Here is a 15,882-nt window from a genome sequence, read left to right on the forward strand (position 1 = left end):
CAGGAGGGCACTGTTGCATTGGTAATACTGCCTTACTCTTAAACCTAACCTTGAGGACGTCTCGATAGTTTTGAGTGTCTGATTTCACAGTGTGACACCCCTTTCATAAAACTCAGTCAATTAGCAAAATATGAGACTCTCCAGGATTTACAAGAAAACATTCGATACTCTTGGAAAGTTCTTAATTTATCTTTAGAAACATAGCACCAAAGGTTTAAAACCATATTCTTTGTTTCATTTTCGGTTCACCGCCCTCAATTTTTAAGACGGCGCGTTCAACACAAGCTCCCGTCTCTTCAGCTGGTTGGATGGTGGCCAATGTCGAGTCTCCTCTGTGCTGATCCCCTTTTTCGGACAGCTGGCGCAGCACTGACTACACTTCCCAGAGTGCCCGGGGTCTGAAAGAAAGCCTTTGAAGAAGATGCTGGGGTTTCCTTGGGCGTATGTGGAGTCTGTAAAGAGACAGAATGCATTTAGGGAACATTTAGACAACCCAACGCATAAACAGCAGCCACTGCCAGCAGTAGATGCAAGCTCACTTGCTGAAAGGTCAGTGGAAGTCAGTAGACTGAATATTATCTAAGAAAATGGGTGGGTAGACGTGACTCTACACACTGAAAGTGAGAGTGGGATTAATGCATCATTACAACGTGGTCATTAACTTGTCCTATTGTTTATAACGTCGCGTGAATTTGCTGCCCAGTAACTCTATCAGAGCTAAACCAGCATCACTACACTGGTCTTTGCAGGCAGTAAAGTTCATTCCCATTTAACAAGCTGGAGATTAATCAGTCTTAACTGCTGTGACACAAAGTGTCCAGATGAGTAAATGAGGGTAAACCTTCCACAAAACAGATGCTGCACTTGCTCTCGTGTCAAGCTGTGTTGTGACATTTTCCAGTGCCTGATACGAGAAAGGTCATGTTTCATTATGAAGGCTAATGTATGAAGGCTTGATGTATTTTAGGGCAGACAGCTGTGTGTGAGAGAGAGCAGGGTTACAGCAGTACAGTCAGTTCTTACCAGTGGTTCTGGCGTGTTGATGCTGATGGTCTGTCGTGGTCTCGAGGGAGAATGTGGCGTGCCAGCTGACGACCTGTAAAGCCCGCTCTGTTCTGGAGTGGACGGCGGTGGAACCGGCACCACACTATACGGCGCCCCCCCCACCATGAAGTGGGCAGGTGACATCATGGCAGGCAGACCAAAGCTCAGTTTTGTGTGAGCATCAGAGCCTTGCTGCTGTAGACTGCCGGCCACCAGGGGGTAATGGGAGAGGGCAGCAGATGGTACCAGGACATAGGGCAGTGCCAAGGTGGGAACACTGCTGGGAGGAAGTGCTAGACTGGCCGCTGGTTGTCCAGCTGAGAGCAGGAAGTTGAGGCCATTTAATCCTAGAAAAGAGGACAGGAGACCGATTAAAAGGTTTGAAGGATTTCTTTTTCTTCTTCTTCTTTTTTTTTTTTTTTTTTTACAAAGCAAAGATAAATAAAATTCAGTTCCCAAATCCTGGGAATAAAGCGCTCTGGATTTCCAGCACTGAAAGGACCTGCTGCAGGGAATATTCTCAGTAAAAGAGTGAAAGGGTGCAAATCATAGTGGCCCTCTCTTACAAGCCCTCTACTATCACAACAAATCATAGTTAACATCTTGCTCTGCGTGCTGCTAAAACAGTGCATTACCTGCATTGTTGGGGACATAAAGATAGTGCGACGGCTGAGCGTGCTCACTGCTGGTGTTGCCACCCCCACTCTCGCCGATCACCTGCTCTCTGCAGAGGCCTGCTGCTGCTGCACCAGCTTGCGAGCACTCTGCTGTTTCCCTGCAAGCTTCAGCTCGAGTCTGGAAAGAGCAGGAATGACATCTGATGTTACAGCCTTATGATCTGCATTTGTTACAGTCCTTAAAACTCAGACTATAACACGTCTCCCCTTCTAGTAACAAAGTCAAGTCATGTTCCTGGCTTACGGTTTATTTTCTCAGGCAACCTTTTAAAAAGACCAACCTAGCACGTGACACCGAACCATCCAGTTACTTTGATTTTATGTATCCTGATTAACTGCACCAGGTTTTCAAATGATCAATTATCTTATACTCTACTGAGATGAGAAGTCTTTAATTACACCACACAAGACTTATCCTGATCAGTGAGCATGGCACATTTTCCATTTTCAGTTTAACTGTCTGCCGTGGTGAATTACTAACAGGATTTTCTGACTGTCAGAATTACGGCACCGAACCGAATAATTAGCTTGGAGTTAGTTTTTAACTGGAACAAGAATAGCAATTAGCAGCAGAAATTAAAATCCACATCGCCACAGAATACCATCTCACCTTTTCACATTTCTCTAACGCAGAATTTCCCTTCTTTTTAAGTACCATCTCCTCCTCCTCTCTTTCTTCCTTCTTCCTCTTCGTTGCCTCCAACCTGGGTGAGGTGTGACCTTCAAGCATCTGGTTTGGCGTTTCTGGCGGTCTGTACAGCATGACCACGGAGGGTTGGGACAGGCTGGGCAAGTAGGCCAAGCAATGGGAAGACGGGGAAGCAACAAACAGGTGCTCCGGGTGGGGGAGTGGTGCCAGAAGGGTGGAGGACGGGGAAAGGGCAGTACTGCTGTTGTGCATGAGCCGAGTCTGTGGTGGTGTGCCGGGTCGGTTGCTGAAAAGGGGGGGGGGGGGAAAGAAAAGTAAGCTATATTTCTCCTGCTACTTGTAGACTGAGTTTTTGCCAAGAATCTGATTGAGAAACATTTGTTTATGACTACAAGCATTAGATACTGCAGTGTTCGACTAAAGTGGAACACTGCTTCTCAAGCCTTAGCTTCTAAACATTTTGACCAAATTGTTCCTGATACAGAGGAACCACAGAAAGTTAAGTCACAAATCAGTCTCTTGCACACGTCAGTAGCCCCCTATCTATCTCAGATAGCAGGCTTACATGTGCTTAGGCTTAAAACTTTCCTTTTAGATAAAGCATATAGTTAAGCTGGATCAGGTGACCCCGAATCCTCCCTTAGTGACCCTGCAATAGGCCTAGGCTGCTGTGGACTTCCCATGATGCACTGATGTGTATTATGGGAAGCCCATGGGAAGATGTGTTGGTTATGATCAATGTGTTTTGTTTTGGTCCCATCTTCCTGCCATCACCCTCAAGTGCTCACAGCGGTTGGCTGCCCCTCGCTGGTTCTGCTGGTTTCTTCTTGTTAAAAGGGAGTTTTTCCTTCCCACTGTCACCATGAGCTTGCTCAAAGTGGGTTGTCTGACTATTGGGGTTTCTCTCCATTATTGTGAGGTCTTTACCGATATTAAGCGCCTTGAGGCAACTGTTCTGATTTGACGCTATATAAATAAAAGTAACTTAAATTGAAGGTGAAGGCATATTTGTAATGGAGCATGAGCTTTACGCACATGACTAGATATTTGAAGTTAAAGGGTAAAGTGTGCAGGATGCAGACATAACAAGATGAAATAAAGTTTTTTTCTTAAAACTTTGCTCTCGCATCAGAACACTTTTTTTTGTTAAATAGCATAACATTACAGGGTCCTGGCCATAACAAAGCCTCCAGTGGCAATGAGTGAGTAAATGACAAATAAGCAGGTTTCAGCAAACTGTACAAACTGTGCAGTTTTTTAAGCACAAGCTTTATGGTCCTGAATCCTGCTTTCCATGGTTTGAAATGCAGGTAAAAAAATTCCTGACCTGATCAAAAGGTTACTGTGTTAGAGCTGGGTCTGTGTGCCCCTACAATATCTCAGCTGAAACGCAGACTTGAAACTGGCCACAGGCATAAACTTCTAGCTCTCATCCTGTGGGCTACCACTGCCCCCGGTGCACTTTTGCCTAACTTCATTTTTAAAATATTCCTTTTCAACACACACTTCCATGTCTTATTATCTTACTCCCCCACAAAACACTTAACAGCCACAGCCTTGAGGCAGCTGTGGTTTGGCCAAGAGTAGTTTAGTTAATAATAGGAAACAACATGAACTACTGTGTACTCCATGTATGCCGCCAACTTATACACTCATAGGAGACAAAAACTATTAATGTCCACAGAGTCAGCTCCTGTTACATGTAGCCTTGAGCGAAACACATCAGCCAAATCAAACACTGGCACTGAATGTAAAACATAACGAATAAGAGAAGGTTGCAAAATAGACTCTGTAAGGGAGAGGGCAGCATCTTTTAACCTGACAACAGAGATGACTTTGAATGTGTCATGTATAAAACTCAAACAAAAAACTTTTGGTTTAATAGTAACACTTCAGATGGAGAAAGCTGATCTTTGAGATGACCCAAGTATCTGTGTGTTAGCGTTTACTCACTCAGCATTACTTCCAAACTGCAGCTGACACGCTGCACTGTTGCTTGTAGTCCTTCTGGAATAATCCACAGGCTGGTTTTGCAGGGCTGCAGCATAGAGACAACAAACAGACAGGATATTGAAAAAGCTCTATGCCAGTGGTTCTTAACCTTGTTGGAGGTACCAAACCCCACCAGCTTCATATGCGCATTCACTGAACCCCTCTTTAGTGAAAAATAAAATGTGATTTTTTTACTGGTGCACAAAATGAGCCATGCATGTCATGGCGAAGGCTCTGCCGAACCCCTGAGACCGACTCACCGAACCCCTAGGGTTCGATCGAACCCAGGTTAAGAACCACTGCTCTATGCTGTTCCGCAGAGTCAAAGCGCACGACTTGCAGATTTAAAAAAAGGCTCGGGGACGCTTGGCCGTCTCCCGCCACCCGATTGGAAACAAACAACTCCCCCAAAAATAAAATCTCTTACCGGTTACTTCACGTCTCGGGCTGCTGGGTGCGGAGCTGACCTGCCGCTGGACTGCAACAGATGTTGGCGTGATGCTGAAGGAGGCATGACGTGCCATTTTTGCTTTTCTGAGCTCCTGTCCTGGCTGTGCAGACTCAGATGAAGCGATGGCTGCTACATTCAAAGTGTTTCCTACAGGTAGATGGATGACGACTGATTTAGGGTAAGAGCAATGATGACAAACGCAGTTCTTAGATTGACAAAGGTCTGGACTGTCTTATATTTTCAAGTTACTCTAGCAGAGTTCACTGAAGTCATCTTTAACTCTCACCAGCATTCACAGAGCTGCTGAATTCAACCGGGCCGAGCCACTTGAAGGCCGGCTTTCTGCCCCTCTCCTCTCTGACATGAACCTTCTTTATGAGGCTGAGGCTGGTCAGCACGTTGGCAATATCATACAGACGCCGCACCTTAGCTGGAGATCACACAGACACAGTGTTTAGTTTGGTGAAATACTGTTTCCTGGAATCTATACACGTCACTATACACGTTGCAGCACTTCTGGATTTCTTACTTTTGTACTTGCTGTGACTTGATGAGTCCTGACTCTCCTCGATGAGGACCTTTGCTGCTGCATCCAGGGTAACAGTCTGAGTTTTGGACACCAGGAAAAGCATGACAAACTTCTGGCTCATGATGCGCAGAGATTTGTCTTTCCTGTTGCTACCGGCTGCAAAGACAAGCAGAAGAAACGGACAGTGTAAAAAGCTACTGCTTTCTTAATTAGCAGTGAAAATCAGCCCACTAAAAACCAGTGAATCGTATGTTTAATTACATTTTATTCATTAATAACAGGCACCAAAACTCCAAACAGAAATTCAAAGTACTTGTCAACATAAACTTGTTTCTTCTGTACATCCTCAGTCTGAATGAAAACATTTCAGAGACGTGAAATCAAACCTGAAACCTCAGTACAACTTTTACAAACTAGATCTTTATTAGAATCCAGCCACATTATAAGTCTGCAAACGTACAACCTCTTAATGACAAGCTGTGAGCAGACAGAGGCAGCGTCGCTACGGTAACCAGGCTTGAATCCATTCCTGTGGGTTTAAGGCCTTATTCAGCTTTAGTGTTAAGCATTTGCCCGTGAAAATAAGCCTACACCTAAACTGTTACATGCAGGCAACTGAAGTGATACTTAGTCTAATGAAGACTACGGTTAACGTCTAATCTTTATTTGGAGCCAATATGGAAGAAAAGGCACACTCTCCTTATAGTGTTCATTTTAAACACTCAAAACTCTTCATCTCCAGTCTTATTTTTCAGTTTATTACCGCTTCCAGCATCTCCTTCCCCCCCGTCATCCTCTCGGCCCGGTCCGGTCTCCCTGGCCTCGTTGGCCTGCTCCATCTGGAGGTGGTAGCCCTGCTGTCGGCCCTCACACTGCAGCTCCTCCAGGGTGGCTTCCAGCCGCTGACGACCGTACCAGGTGTAGCTGTTTTTGGCTATCCGCCCCACAATCGTCAGGGACTCCAACACATTCACGATGTCGTAGATCCGCCGCCGTTCCACCCCTGACAGGATTACAGCAACATTTCTCTAAAACATGTGCACGATTTGAGCAGCAGTCATTCCCAAATTCAATAGCAGTGTTTTCCTGGCCCCATGAAGAGTTTACAGTGAGACAAATTGTAGTCATCTCCTTCTCCTGTGTCCAACTGCTGCTGCTGCTCTCAAATTACTGGTTCTTACCCAGATTGGCTGCCACTTCATCCAGCGAGATCCAGATGGGGCTGTGAAGCGGTGGGTAATCAGGATAAAGGGCAAGGAACTTCTGGCAAAGCAGACCCAGACTTTTCTGCTTTCTGCTCGGCTTTTTCTCTGCATCGTCCTCTTCATCAGCGGCTTCAAACTGGACAGAGATCAATGCCGTTGTCTTTTGGATTAGTCAACCAATCCAACAATCCACAGCTTAAATGACTAGTCTTTAAACAGGACTTCAATAAAATATATTTTTCGGAGAATATTAATTTAAACTACAACACAATAAATCCAATCTGTGTTAAAATGTCCTTTTAAAACAAACAAACAAAAACAAAACACCACACCTGACAAGAATCTTCCACCTCTGGATCCTCCACCACATTATCTGGGCTCGCTGGCTGGTCTTTATCATTCTCTATTGGTCTAAACAGCACCTTTTTCATCTCTCTGTCCCGGATGTCTGGGCTCGCCGCGCTGATCAGCATCTTCAGGTTAGCCGTTGGTGTCCAGGGTTCGGTCAGAGACGTGTGTTTGATGGGGGTAATGTGGGCGAGCTCAGAGGGAGCACCTTTTCTGTTGATCAGCAAAGTAGGAAGGGTGGACTCTGCAGATTTTAGCGGTGTTGATTTTCTCTTCTCTGCACACATGTTCTCCTGTGATGGAGACAGTTATGTGATCGAATTAGTGCAGGTTTGCCTTAATAAAGGCTCAAATATCCTCTCATACAGAATGAATTGCAAAGGGGTCATTTTATAGCAAAGAATGATGAAAGAAAAACATGTAATCCTGGTTGAATTTATTCATACCAACTCATCCACTATATAAACACACATCTCCAAAGATCCGAATAAGCCATCCATATGCTGAATCTGAGACCGGAGGCCTGCTCCTGAATCTGGAGGAATCAAGCAACTCACACTGATTTGTACAACCCTCAAGATCTTATTTAGCACTGTAGCCCACAGCCCTTGCTGCTGAAAGCCAAAAGCAATAAGCTCTCACGTGACTGAACACAGCGCTCAGATTGCGCTGATTTCAAAGCTTTCTTTCAGATGAATCTTATAAAACCTGCCTCACCTGATTTAAAGCAGGGTGCCACCTTAGCCTACCTTTTGTTCCCCGCGAGCCCCATCCTCCTCCTCCGGCCCCACCGTTGAACTCTTCCTTGGACTTGAGAGGTCTTTCAGTGCGAGGCATTGAACCTCCATCTGGGAAAAATGCGTTCCAAAGTAAAGACAAATATTGAGAATGGGAATTGTAAAGTTACACTTAAAAGTAAACCCAGATCCGTGGTCAGCTGAATTTGGCGCAAAGATCATCGGCTAACTAGCCTTCATAAAGCTAACTGCGCTGCTCTTCCTCAACCCTGTAACTTTACAGCTGAAGTGCCGCATTAACTTTTTAGCTGACAGTAATTAGTTTACAGCTACAGGTATTAATATACAACGTTAGTAGAATGTTATTTCTAAGTTGCAACACGAGTTGCGGCCGTAAATTATTTTATGCAAATGGGTCCACAGCTTTAGCCGTTGCTGAGCCTGTGAATAGAGGTAAATGCGTTTCTGATGGATGTTATAAGTCAGTAAGACTTAGCATTAATTAGTTACCTAGCCAGGGACACTGTTATAGCTGTGTTGCAGAAACCCTCCGGAGGGAAATCACCACTCTTTACCTTCGCTGTTGAATGAATGAAATCGTCAAGTGTGGCTCTGCGTCCCCGTTTTACACACTTGTCAGGGCGCCGCTCCTTCAGACCGACATAGCAGTTTATTTCCCTCTTCAGAAAGAAGCAGGCAGTCCTTCTCAAATCCTTTCTTCAGACTCCTGTTCAGCTATACTACTCCTTGGAGAATCCAACATCACCCGCTCAAGCTTGTTTTCTGGCGCTCTCCTACAGCTGGGTCACTCAGCCAATCAGCGGTCAGCTGACTGACTCCGTCATACGGCTCCAGCCACTCAGTGCTATTGTACTCGGGTGCGCGCCTCAGATAATACCAATGAGGGACCGGACGTCCACGCCTCCAGATCTGTGTTGGCGGGGCAACCGGCGCGTTTATGTTCACGAAGATGGTCATAAGAAGATGTCTCACTCTAGTGATTTTATTTTCCTACATGGAACCTGAAGTTCTGGCTGATTAAATTTGAAGGTGTTTGATGTATTCTAAAAGTTTTTGTTAGGTTTTTAATTAAAAGAATTTACACGACTCGAAGTTTAGACAGCGAGTAAATTTGATGGGGAAAGTACAAAAGAACAACAACAATAATAATAATAACAATAAAAAGCCCAGCCTTCTCACTACAGTGTGGAAATTCGTGGGTACCCTGTGCTCATGGTTTGCGATTTCTTTAGTAAGTATTTGGTAATACCTAAAATTTATTTAAAATAAAAACTGACATTTATTTCAGAGCCTGTTCCTTTTAGGCATACTGTGAGTAGCCGACACTTGAGAGGTCAAGGAGTTACTTCTATAGACGATCTTTGTTTCTCAGCTGAGAAGTTTGGCTTGTCTGCGTCTTCTCCCACGGTCCTAGCAGCGGCAAGTAGAACTTTTTTTGCGCCTACAAAGGCGCTTTTAATATGTTCAGCTTAATCACTCCGGCGCTAGTCTCTGTGGACGGCTGTAATTAGCTGATCAGCTGCTGAAACAGACAGATGGGAGGCGGCGGAAGGGGGAGGAGCGCGAGTGGCGCTAACAGTACCTGGGCCATAGCGGGAAAAGCGGCGGTGGGAAAGTGGGCTCACTTTCTAGCAGCCGGGATCCCGCCCTGTATGCAAACTGGTATGCAAACTGGCAGAGGACGAGCTCTCAGTCACGAACCCCAAATGCTTGCATAATAGCCCCCAATACACACAGCATGCCGCCAGCTCCCAGTCAGATGTGAGCTACAGCAGAAAACGTGTAACCTCAAAGGTGTTTATGTCAAAGCGCAGGAAACGTGCCTGTATTTCAAGACTGTAGGGTTGCTAAATTTGAGTTATGTCTATCACAGAAAAGGTCAATGACAGTGGCTTGCAAATAATGACTGTAGCAGACTGCTTTTCTCAAGTTTGAAGAGATGAAGAGATAAAACAAATAATTTAATTACTAAACTACATGGTACATCTGGGGACAAAAATGTCGGTGTCCAATAATTTTGCTGGATTTCTAGTGCAGTGCAAGAATTTGTGCTTTTTATGCATCAATTTACAATTTGTTTTCTCGCTTTTTAAGGGAAAACATAAACCAGGTAACAATTCAAATGAATGTAACATATCGATCTCAGGCATTCTGTGGTTTCTCAAATAGTTGTTAGTTACTACTTTCACTGTCACTCACAGACAGCATGCTGTCACCAAAAAACAAAGAAGAAAATCTTGCTGTCATTCAAATTCACGTCATTCATGCATAAAAACTCGCTTTTCCTCCCCCGAGAGGCTCTAGGGCAGAGATTATATCTCTTGGGTTGGCTTGTTAACACACTGGTGTTCCCCCTAAAAAGCTGGATGAAGTGGCTGGGGAGAGGGAGGTCTGGGTGTTTCTGCTTAGACTGCTAACTCCTATCACAGGGACCTGGGTAAACTTCAGATAATGGACGGATGGATAGTTACTTGTGACAAAATGACTACTGCACACTCTGTTAATCATTTTCTTTGCAAAATGACACAACGATGATTACCTTTATTTATCCTGGTGCTACTCTGATAAACCTATTCCCTCATTTTGACTGTAGCAACGAATTGAAGGCCAACAGTAAAAAAAGCAACCAGTGTTTCTAACTGATCCAGTTGCATTCAAGCCTTTTGTTCTGCTGGTGTTTGGCTTGATTTGAGGTCAGCAAGTTCAGGCATGTTCTGTGGTGGTTGTTAATGCAATATAGTCAGAGAATTGTTTAAATTCAGTAAACGAAACAGCCCCACTCAGGACAGCATATACATTTACTATGGGAACACAGTAACCATTAGACTGAGAGTAAACAACAGGCTAGTGGTGGAGATTTCCTTTAAAGCTCAAAGGTAAAATCCGTTCTGTCGGACTCCCTCCACTTCTATCTGTTTCTGCCCTTTATTACCTTCCTCTGACTTGTTGTCACTCTGACAGACTTGTTTTCTTGTCCCAGCTTTGCTGCTCTGACCTTTTATTAAACTACTCCCCTGGAAAACTTGTTACAGTTCACACTGATCTCAGTAAAGACATCTGACACTGGCATTTAGGAAAGGTTTCAGACATAATCCTAAAAAAGCATCACCAGTAAACACACAAGAAATAATTTTGGAGAATGTTACTAATAATGGAGGGAATCACAACCTGACATGACAGGAACAACATACAGTCATGTGAAAAAAATGTTTTCACAGCATTCTGCAGTCCTGTGATAAACTAAGTACAGCTTGTTATTTAATAGCTCGTAGAACCACATTTAGCAGCAATAACCTGAAGTAACTGTTTTCTGTATGACTCTATCGGTCTCTTCAACGAGGTTTGTAGGTGTCCGTTTGTGTTCAGCTCTCTTAGACTTTGACTGGATTATTGCTTCCCCTTAATTCTTTTCTTTTTCTGACATTCTGTTTTAGGTTTGCTGCTATGCTTGGAGTCATTGTCCCGCAGCATGACCCAGTTTCAGCCAAGCTTTGGCTTCACATTTGACTCTAGAATACTTTTTAATAAAGAGCAGTTTGCGATTGATGTAATGACTTCACAGTGTCCTGTTCCTGTGGCTGTAAAACAAGCCTGAATCCTCCCTTAGTTATGCTACTATAGGTCTAAGCTGCTGTTCCCATGATGCATGACGAGTGTTTCTTCTTCACTCACCTTTTTTCACACACTGTTTTTATACACCACTCTGCATTCATTCATTAGTTATTATTAATCTCTGGCTGTCTTCCACAGCATGTCTCTTTCCTGTCTTTCTCACCTCAACCCCAGCTGGTTGTGGCAGATGGCCGCCCCTCCCTGAGCCTGGTTCTCCCAGAGGTTTCTTCTTTTTATAAGGGAGTTTTCTCTTCCCACTCTCACCAGTGCTTGCCCATCAGATGATTGGGGTTTTCTCTATTTTCTCTGTATTATGGTAGTGTCTATACCTCACAATATAAGGTGCGTGGAGGTAACAGTTGTTGTGATTTGTGCTATATAAATAAAATTTAATTGAAAGTTGGTGATTTGATCGTTGGTTGCTCCAGTATGTATACCAAATTAATCTTGAGCAAACCCAAGTTGCTCTCCAGTGTGTTGCAATCTAACAGGGTGTTAATGTTAGATAGAAAGCACTTAGGCATAGAAAAACGTGCTATATACAAACCAGTCTTTTTCTAATTGTACTGTCATAACTCTAACATTGTTGTGTGTTGTGTTGGCAGCGAGCTTTTTAAAAGCAGCCTGCAAACTAAAACGAACCACAACACCCATGTAACACATTATTTTCTGACACTCATTAACTGATGACTGACTAGATAAATCATTAATCATCATTGCCTGAAATGGCAATGAGATACTGCTAAGATGTATTCTTTACATTAATGAAGAACATTTCACCCATGGACCCCAACAAAGAGCACATTTTATTTCAATTCAATTCAATTTATACAGCACCAAATCTCAGCAACAGTCGCCTCACAATAATACATACAGAGAAAAACCCAACAATCACATGACCCCCTATGAGCACTTTGGCAACAGTGGGAAGGAAAAATTGGTCTTTAGCCAGAACGTGATGTTTCTCAAACCTTTGTCGAATTCTCACAAATTGTTCCTTACACACACAAATCTGGCATTCATCAGTATTTGGTTAGCTGAATTCAAGAGCAATGCAAACAAATTAAGAAGTGCTTTACTCCATGCAGTACATGCAAATGTTGAAATTCCCGATGTCTTAGGAAATGGAAACCGCATTTTTAAACATTTAAAAAAAAAAACAACGTATATTTCATTCACTGCTTACATTTTTCTAAGATGCCAACAAAAATCCCCAAAGTGTTAAATAAGAATATGGAATTAGGAATAAACTCAAAGAACATAAAATGTAGTAGTACACTTAATTTATCCTTACAAATCGTCATGGCAACACTAACTTTTTTTTGAAACACTTGATAGCATCAAATTTAGAACAAAGAAACTTTGCACTTTCTTCGTTTCAACATTTCAGTGCTATTGTTACAATATACTGAGAAAATGTGTGTTTAAGGAGTTGGATCCTTCTGTGTTTGTGTTTTCAGCTGAGCAGGCTGTGATTTGTCCGTATTAGGCTGTCGTCAGTTGAGTTTGTTGGGTCTGTAGCGGCCCAGCGTTTCTCTCTCCATTTGCCTTCGCCGATCTCTATGATAAGGCTCACAGTGCAGTTTACCATGCTGAATTTCTCCAAAACGGAACTGGGAAATTTGGATTTGAGGTCAGGGGTTTTAGTTTCCCTTTTCATGAATATTAGGATATCATTGTTTCTATATTATAGGTAAAACGGCTGACATCCCCCCCTTTTGTTTAAAGTTCAAGTTTGAGAGTTTAAAGTAGTTTGTCCACCAGAGGGCACTCTGCAGCTTCCCTGTTGGCAACGCACCTGTTTGGACTACAAATACAACAACCAGCTGATCGGAGCAGAGTCGGGCACAGCATAAAGGAGTAATCCAAGACTTGACATTGACATTGTTGTATTGTCTTAACAAGGACCCATAAATAACTACGCATAACAAATTCTATGGAAATTTTATGCATCTGAAAGAAAAATTAAACAGATATCTCCAGACACACTGGACATTTGAATTAACCAGTCGGGGCATTGGGATGACTGTTGCATCCCAAAATCTTAGAGTAGACATGCAGTTATACAAAAATAATGGAAAGTCATCAGAGGCCACAGATGTTACAGTCTTTATTGCATTAGTTCCATTTCAACTGTCTGTAAAAACTAAAACACGAGGAGGCCAGAGGCCGGTTTACAGACAGATGATACATTACACAACATGAATAATAATAGATGAATGGCGTGGATAGAAAATAAACCACATCTGAGAGAGGTATTCTCTATCATGAGCGCCTTTAGTGTAAATGGTAGTGTTTGATGCTCACATCTGCAGAGGGACGTGATCCGATTCTACCTGGCAAGCAGGACAAAAGCAGCATTAGAGGAAAACAATCTGCTGCAGTTTGATGTAGTGTCGACTGGCCAGATGCTCGTTAGGGTTCATATGTGTGTGTGATGTATGGGTAATGGAGAACGTCGGACGTCTGCAGGGGGCTGAGCTCAGTGGATTCAGCACAACTCTGCAGTGAAACAGATCGTTGCACGAGGGCTCGATTTCTCAACACATTGCCTCAGCAGGGTCACCACTGAATTCCAAATGTTAGCAGGTGCTGAAAAGTGATCTGTCTTCACTGCCTATGTTTTACATTATTTATATTATCTGAGTAATTTAAAGTAATTTGTACTCCTAGCATATGCTGTCAGGCTTTTAAAGCACTGGGTGCTTATGTGCATGTGTGTGGGTATCTGGGGGTGGTCCTGGGGGTTTACTGCCACTGCCAGCAGTTACAACCTGGAGAAAGTTTGTGTCTAAATGAAATAAGACTACTTCGTTTATGTGTTTTGTTTTGGCCAAACCAAAAATTAATTCAAAAGATGCTGAGTTTAAAATAAAAATATTTTTTAACATCACTTTTGATATTTTTTTTTAAATTAAAATCACTCATTATTTTCAAAAACTTTCAAACTCTAAAGCAGGGGTGTCAAACTCAAATACACAGTGGGCCAAAATTCAAAACTGGAACAAAGTCGCGGGCTAACGTTAATATTTATTGAAATATATTTATTCCTCCAGATATAAGAATGAATCTTTTCTTATGGACTCAAACACGTTTTGCTGAAAAACTGAATATGGAACAAGCAAAGCTTAATACTAAACAATATATATATTAGCTGTATAATACCAGTAGGCCAGCTCTGATAGTAATTTGGTATGGCTTTGCGGGCCAAATGTAATTAGGCTGCGGGCCAAATTTGGCCCGTGGGCCAGAGTTTGATATCTATGCTCTAAAGCAACTGTGGAGCAACTGGACCATTCTGTAGCTGAAAAAGGAGACGGCAATTGTTGGTATTTCTTGTTATTTTGTTCTTCTGAAGAGCCACCTAAGTCTTGCTCTACTCATCTAGACAGCTCAGTCAAATTCTTTCACATATACAGTAACTTCTTTTACTATCTAAAATATATGAATTTTGCAGCATTAACAACATATGGAGGTTTTTGTCAATAGTTGTTAAAATAGGAAGTACTGCCTTATTTTTGATTAATTCCCAAAAGTGCCATTGGTCAGCATGGTGCCAATGGAAACTATGGGTTTGTGTGACAGAAGAGGATGCCAAGTATAGGTGGAGCCAGAGATCTGGTGTGGCAACTTCCATGGCAACAGCTGGCATAAAAAGAGCATAAGAGCTTAGCGATGGTAGTTAAGGGGCCGGTGCAGATTAAAGGAGGAGTGGGTAAGGTAGAAAGGTAGATGAGGGTTGGAGTCCAAGTTACTTTCTCCTTCTGTGCTTCATTCACACACTTTGTATGTTGGCAGGAGAAGTGGGGGTGGGAGGTGAGGGGAGAAGGGTTGGGTAACTGTGATGGACCGAGTTGAAAAAAGCAGGAGTCATCTCAGGAATGAGAAAAATAGGGTTTCCATTTATTTAATTCTATTCCATTTCTATTTATTTAATTCTATTATTCTATTCTACTCTATTTAACCTAAAAATTATATTTACAAAAGTAATAAATGTTGAGCTCATAAAAGAGGTCAAAGAAACAAAACTGGACTCAGGCAAAGAACTGTGAACTTAGCAAACCAAATGACTGCCCCAACAAACATAACTGACCTAATTACACAAAAGGGTTTTATAATGGCTGATCAGACCACTACGACACACGAGGGCTAACTACAAAACACAATCATAAACCACAAAAATGATGCAGTACAGTCTAGTTTTTTAAATAAACTAAACACCGAAGAAGAAAATCAAAAACCACTAAACCCTAAACTCCAATATTTAATTGAATTACAAAAGCTTTTTTTAATTAAAGAAAATAGACATTCTCCCCATTCAGCAGGAAGTGGTGGTGCGTTCAATTATCCCTCTTTGTATTTAACAGCTTTAAGCCCTGGCCACCAAACTCAAGTGTGTTATTGTGTTCAAATGAAAAATACACAGGAGTTACTGACTTTAGACTGTGGCCGTGGGTTTGGCCATTACAGTAACAGAGAGAGGGGACTACACAACAGGAGTCTCTGTCCGCCATCTCAGTCGCTCTCTCTCCTCATTCCTCTGTTTTCTCTTTCATTTGTTACTTCTCATTTTTCTCTGCTCCTCCTTTCTTTTTTTCTCAACCTGGTGCCGCTCCT

General features: G+C 42.7%; 1 protein-coding gene across 1 annotated transcript; it reads right to left on the reverse strand.

Annotated features, from left to right (window-relative positions):
- Window positions 1–296: 296 nt before the first annotated feature.
- e2f7 (E2F transcription factor 7) lies at window positions 297–7,743 on the reverse strand. The gene is made up of 12 exons (XM_085376508.1): window positions 7,645–7,743; window positions 6,880–7,188; window positions 6,524–6,683; window positions 6,106–6,345; window positions 5,343–5,498; window positions 5,100–5,243; window positions 4,790–4,960; window positions 4,324–4,408; window positions 2,332–2,656; window positions 1,680–1,839; window positions 1,024–1,391; window positions 297–452 (listed from the first exon to the last, which is right to left on the reverse strand). Exons 1-12 carry the CDS (start codon window positions 7,741–7,743, stop codon window positions 297–299), a joined length of 2,373 nt encoding a protein of 790 aa, XP_085232634.1.
- Between the last annotated feature and the right edge of the window lie 8,139 nt (window positions 7,744–15,882).

The sequence above is a fragment of the Diplotaxodon limnothrissa genome, linkage group LG17 (assembly GCF_057381915.1).
Source record: "Diplotaxodon limnothrissa isolate DT_005_m linkage group LG17, D_limnothrissa_male_GT1.1, whole genome shotgun sequence".
Lineage (NCBI taxonomy): Eukaryota > Metazoa > Chordata > Actinopteri > Cichliformes > Cichlidae > Diplotaxodon > Diplotaxodon limnothrissa.

Coding starts and splice junctions, on each gene's coding strand:
- e2f7 (XM_085376508.1), bottom strand. CDS start 7,743: ATGGAGGTTCAATGCCTCGCACTGAAAGACCTCTCAAGTCCAAGGAAG. Junction 6,346..6,523: donor TGAAGTGGCAGCCAATCTGG/GTAAGAACCAGT, acceptor TAATCCTGTCAG/GGGTGGAACGGCGGCGGATC. Junction 4,409..4,789: donor CCCGAGACGTGAAGTAACCG/GTAAGAGATTTT, acceptor TCTATGCTGCAG/CCCTGCAAAACCAGCCTGTG.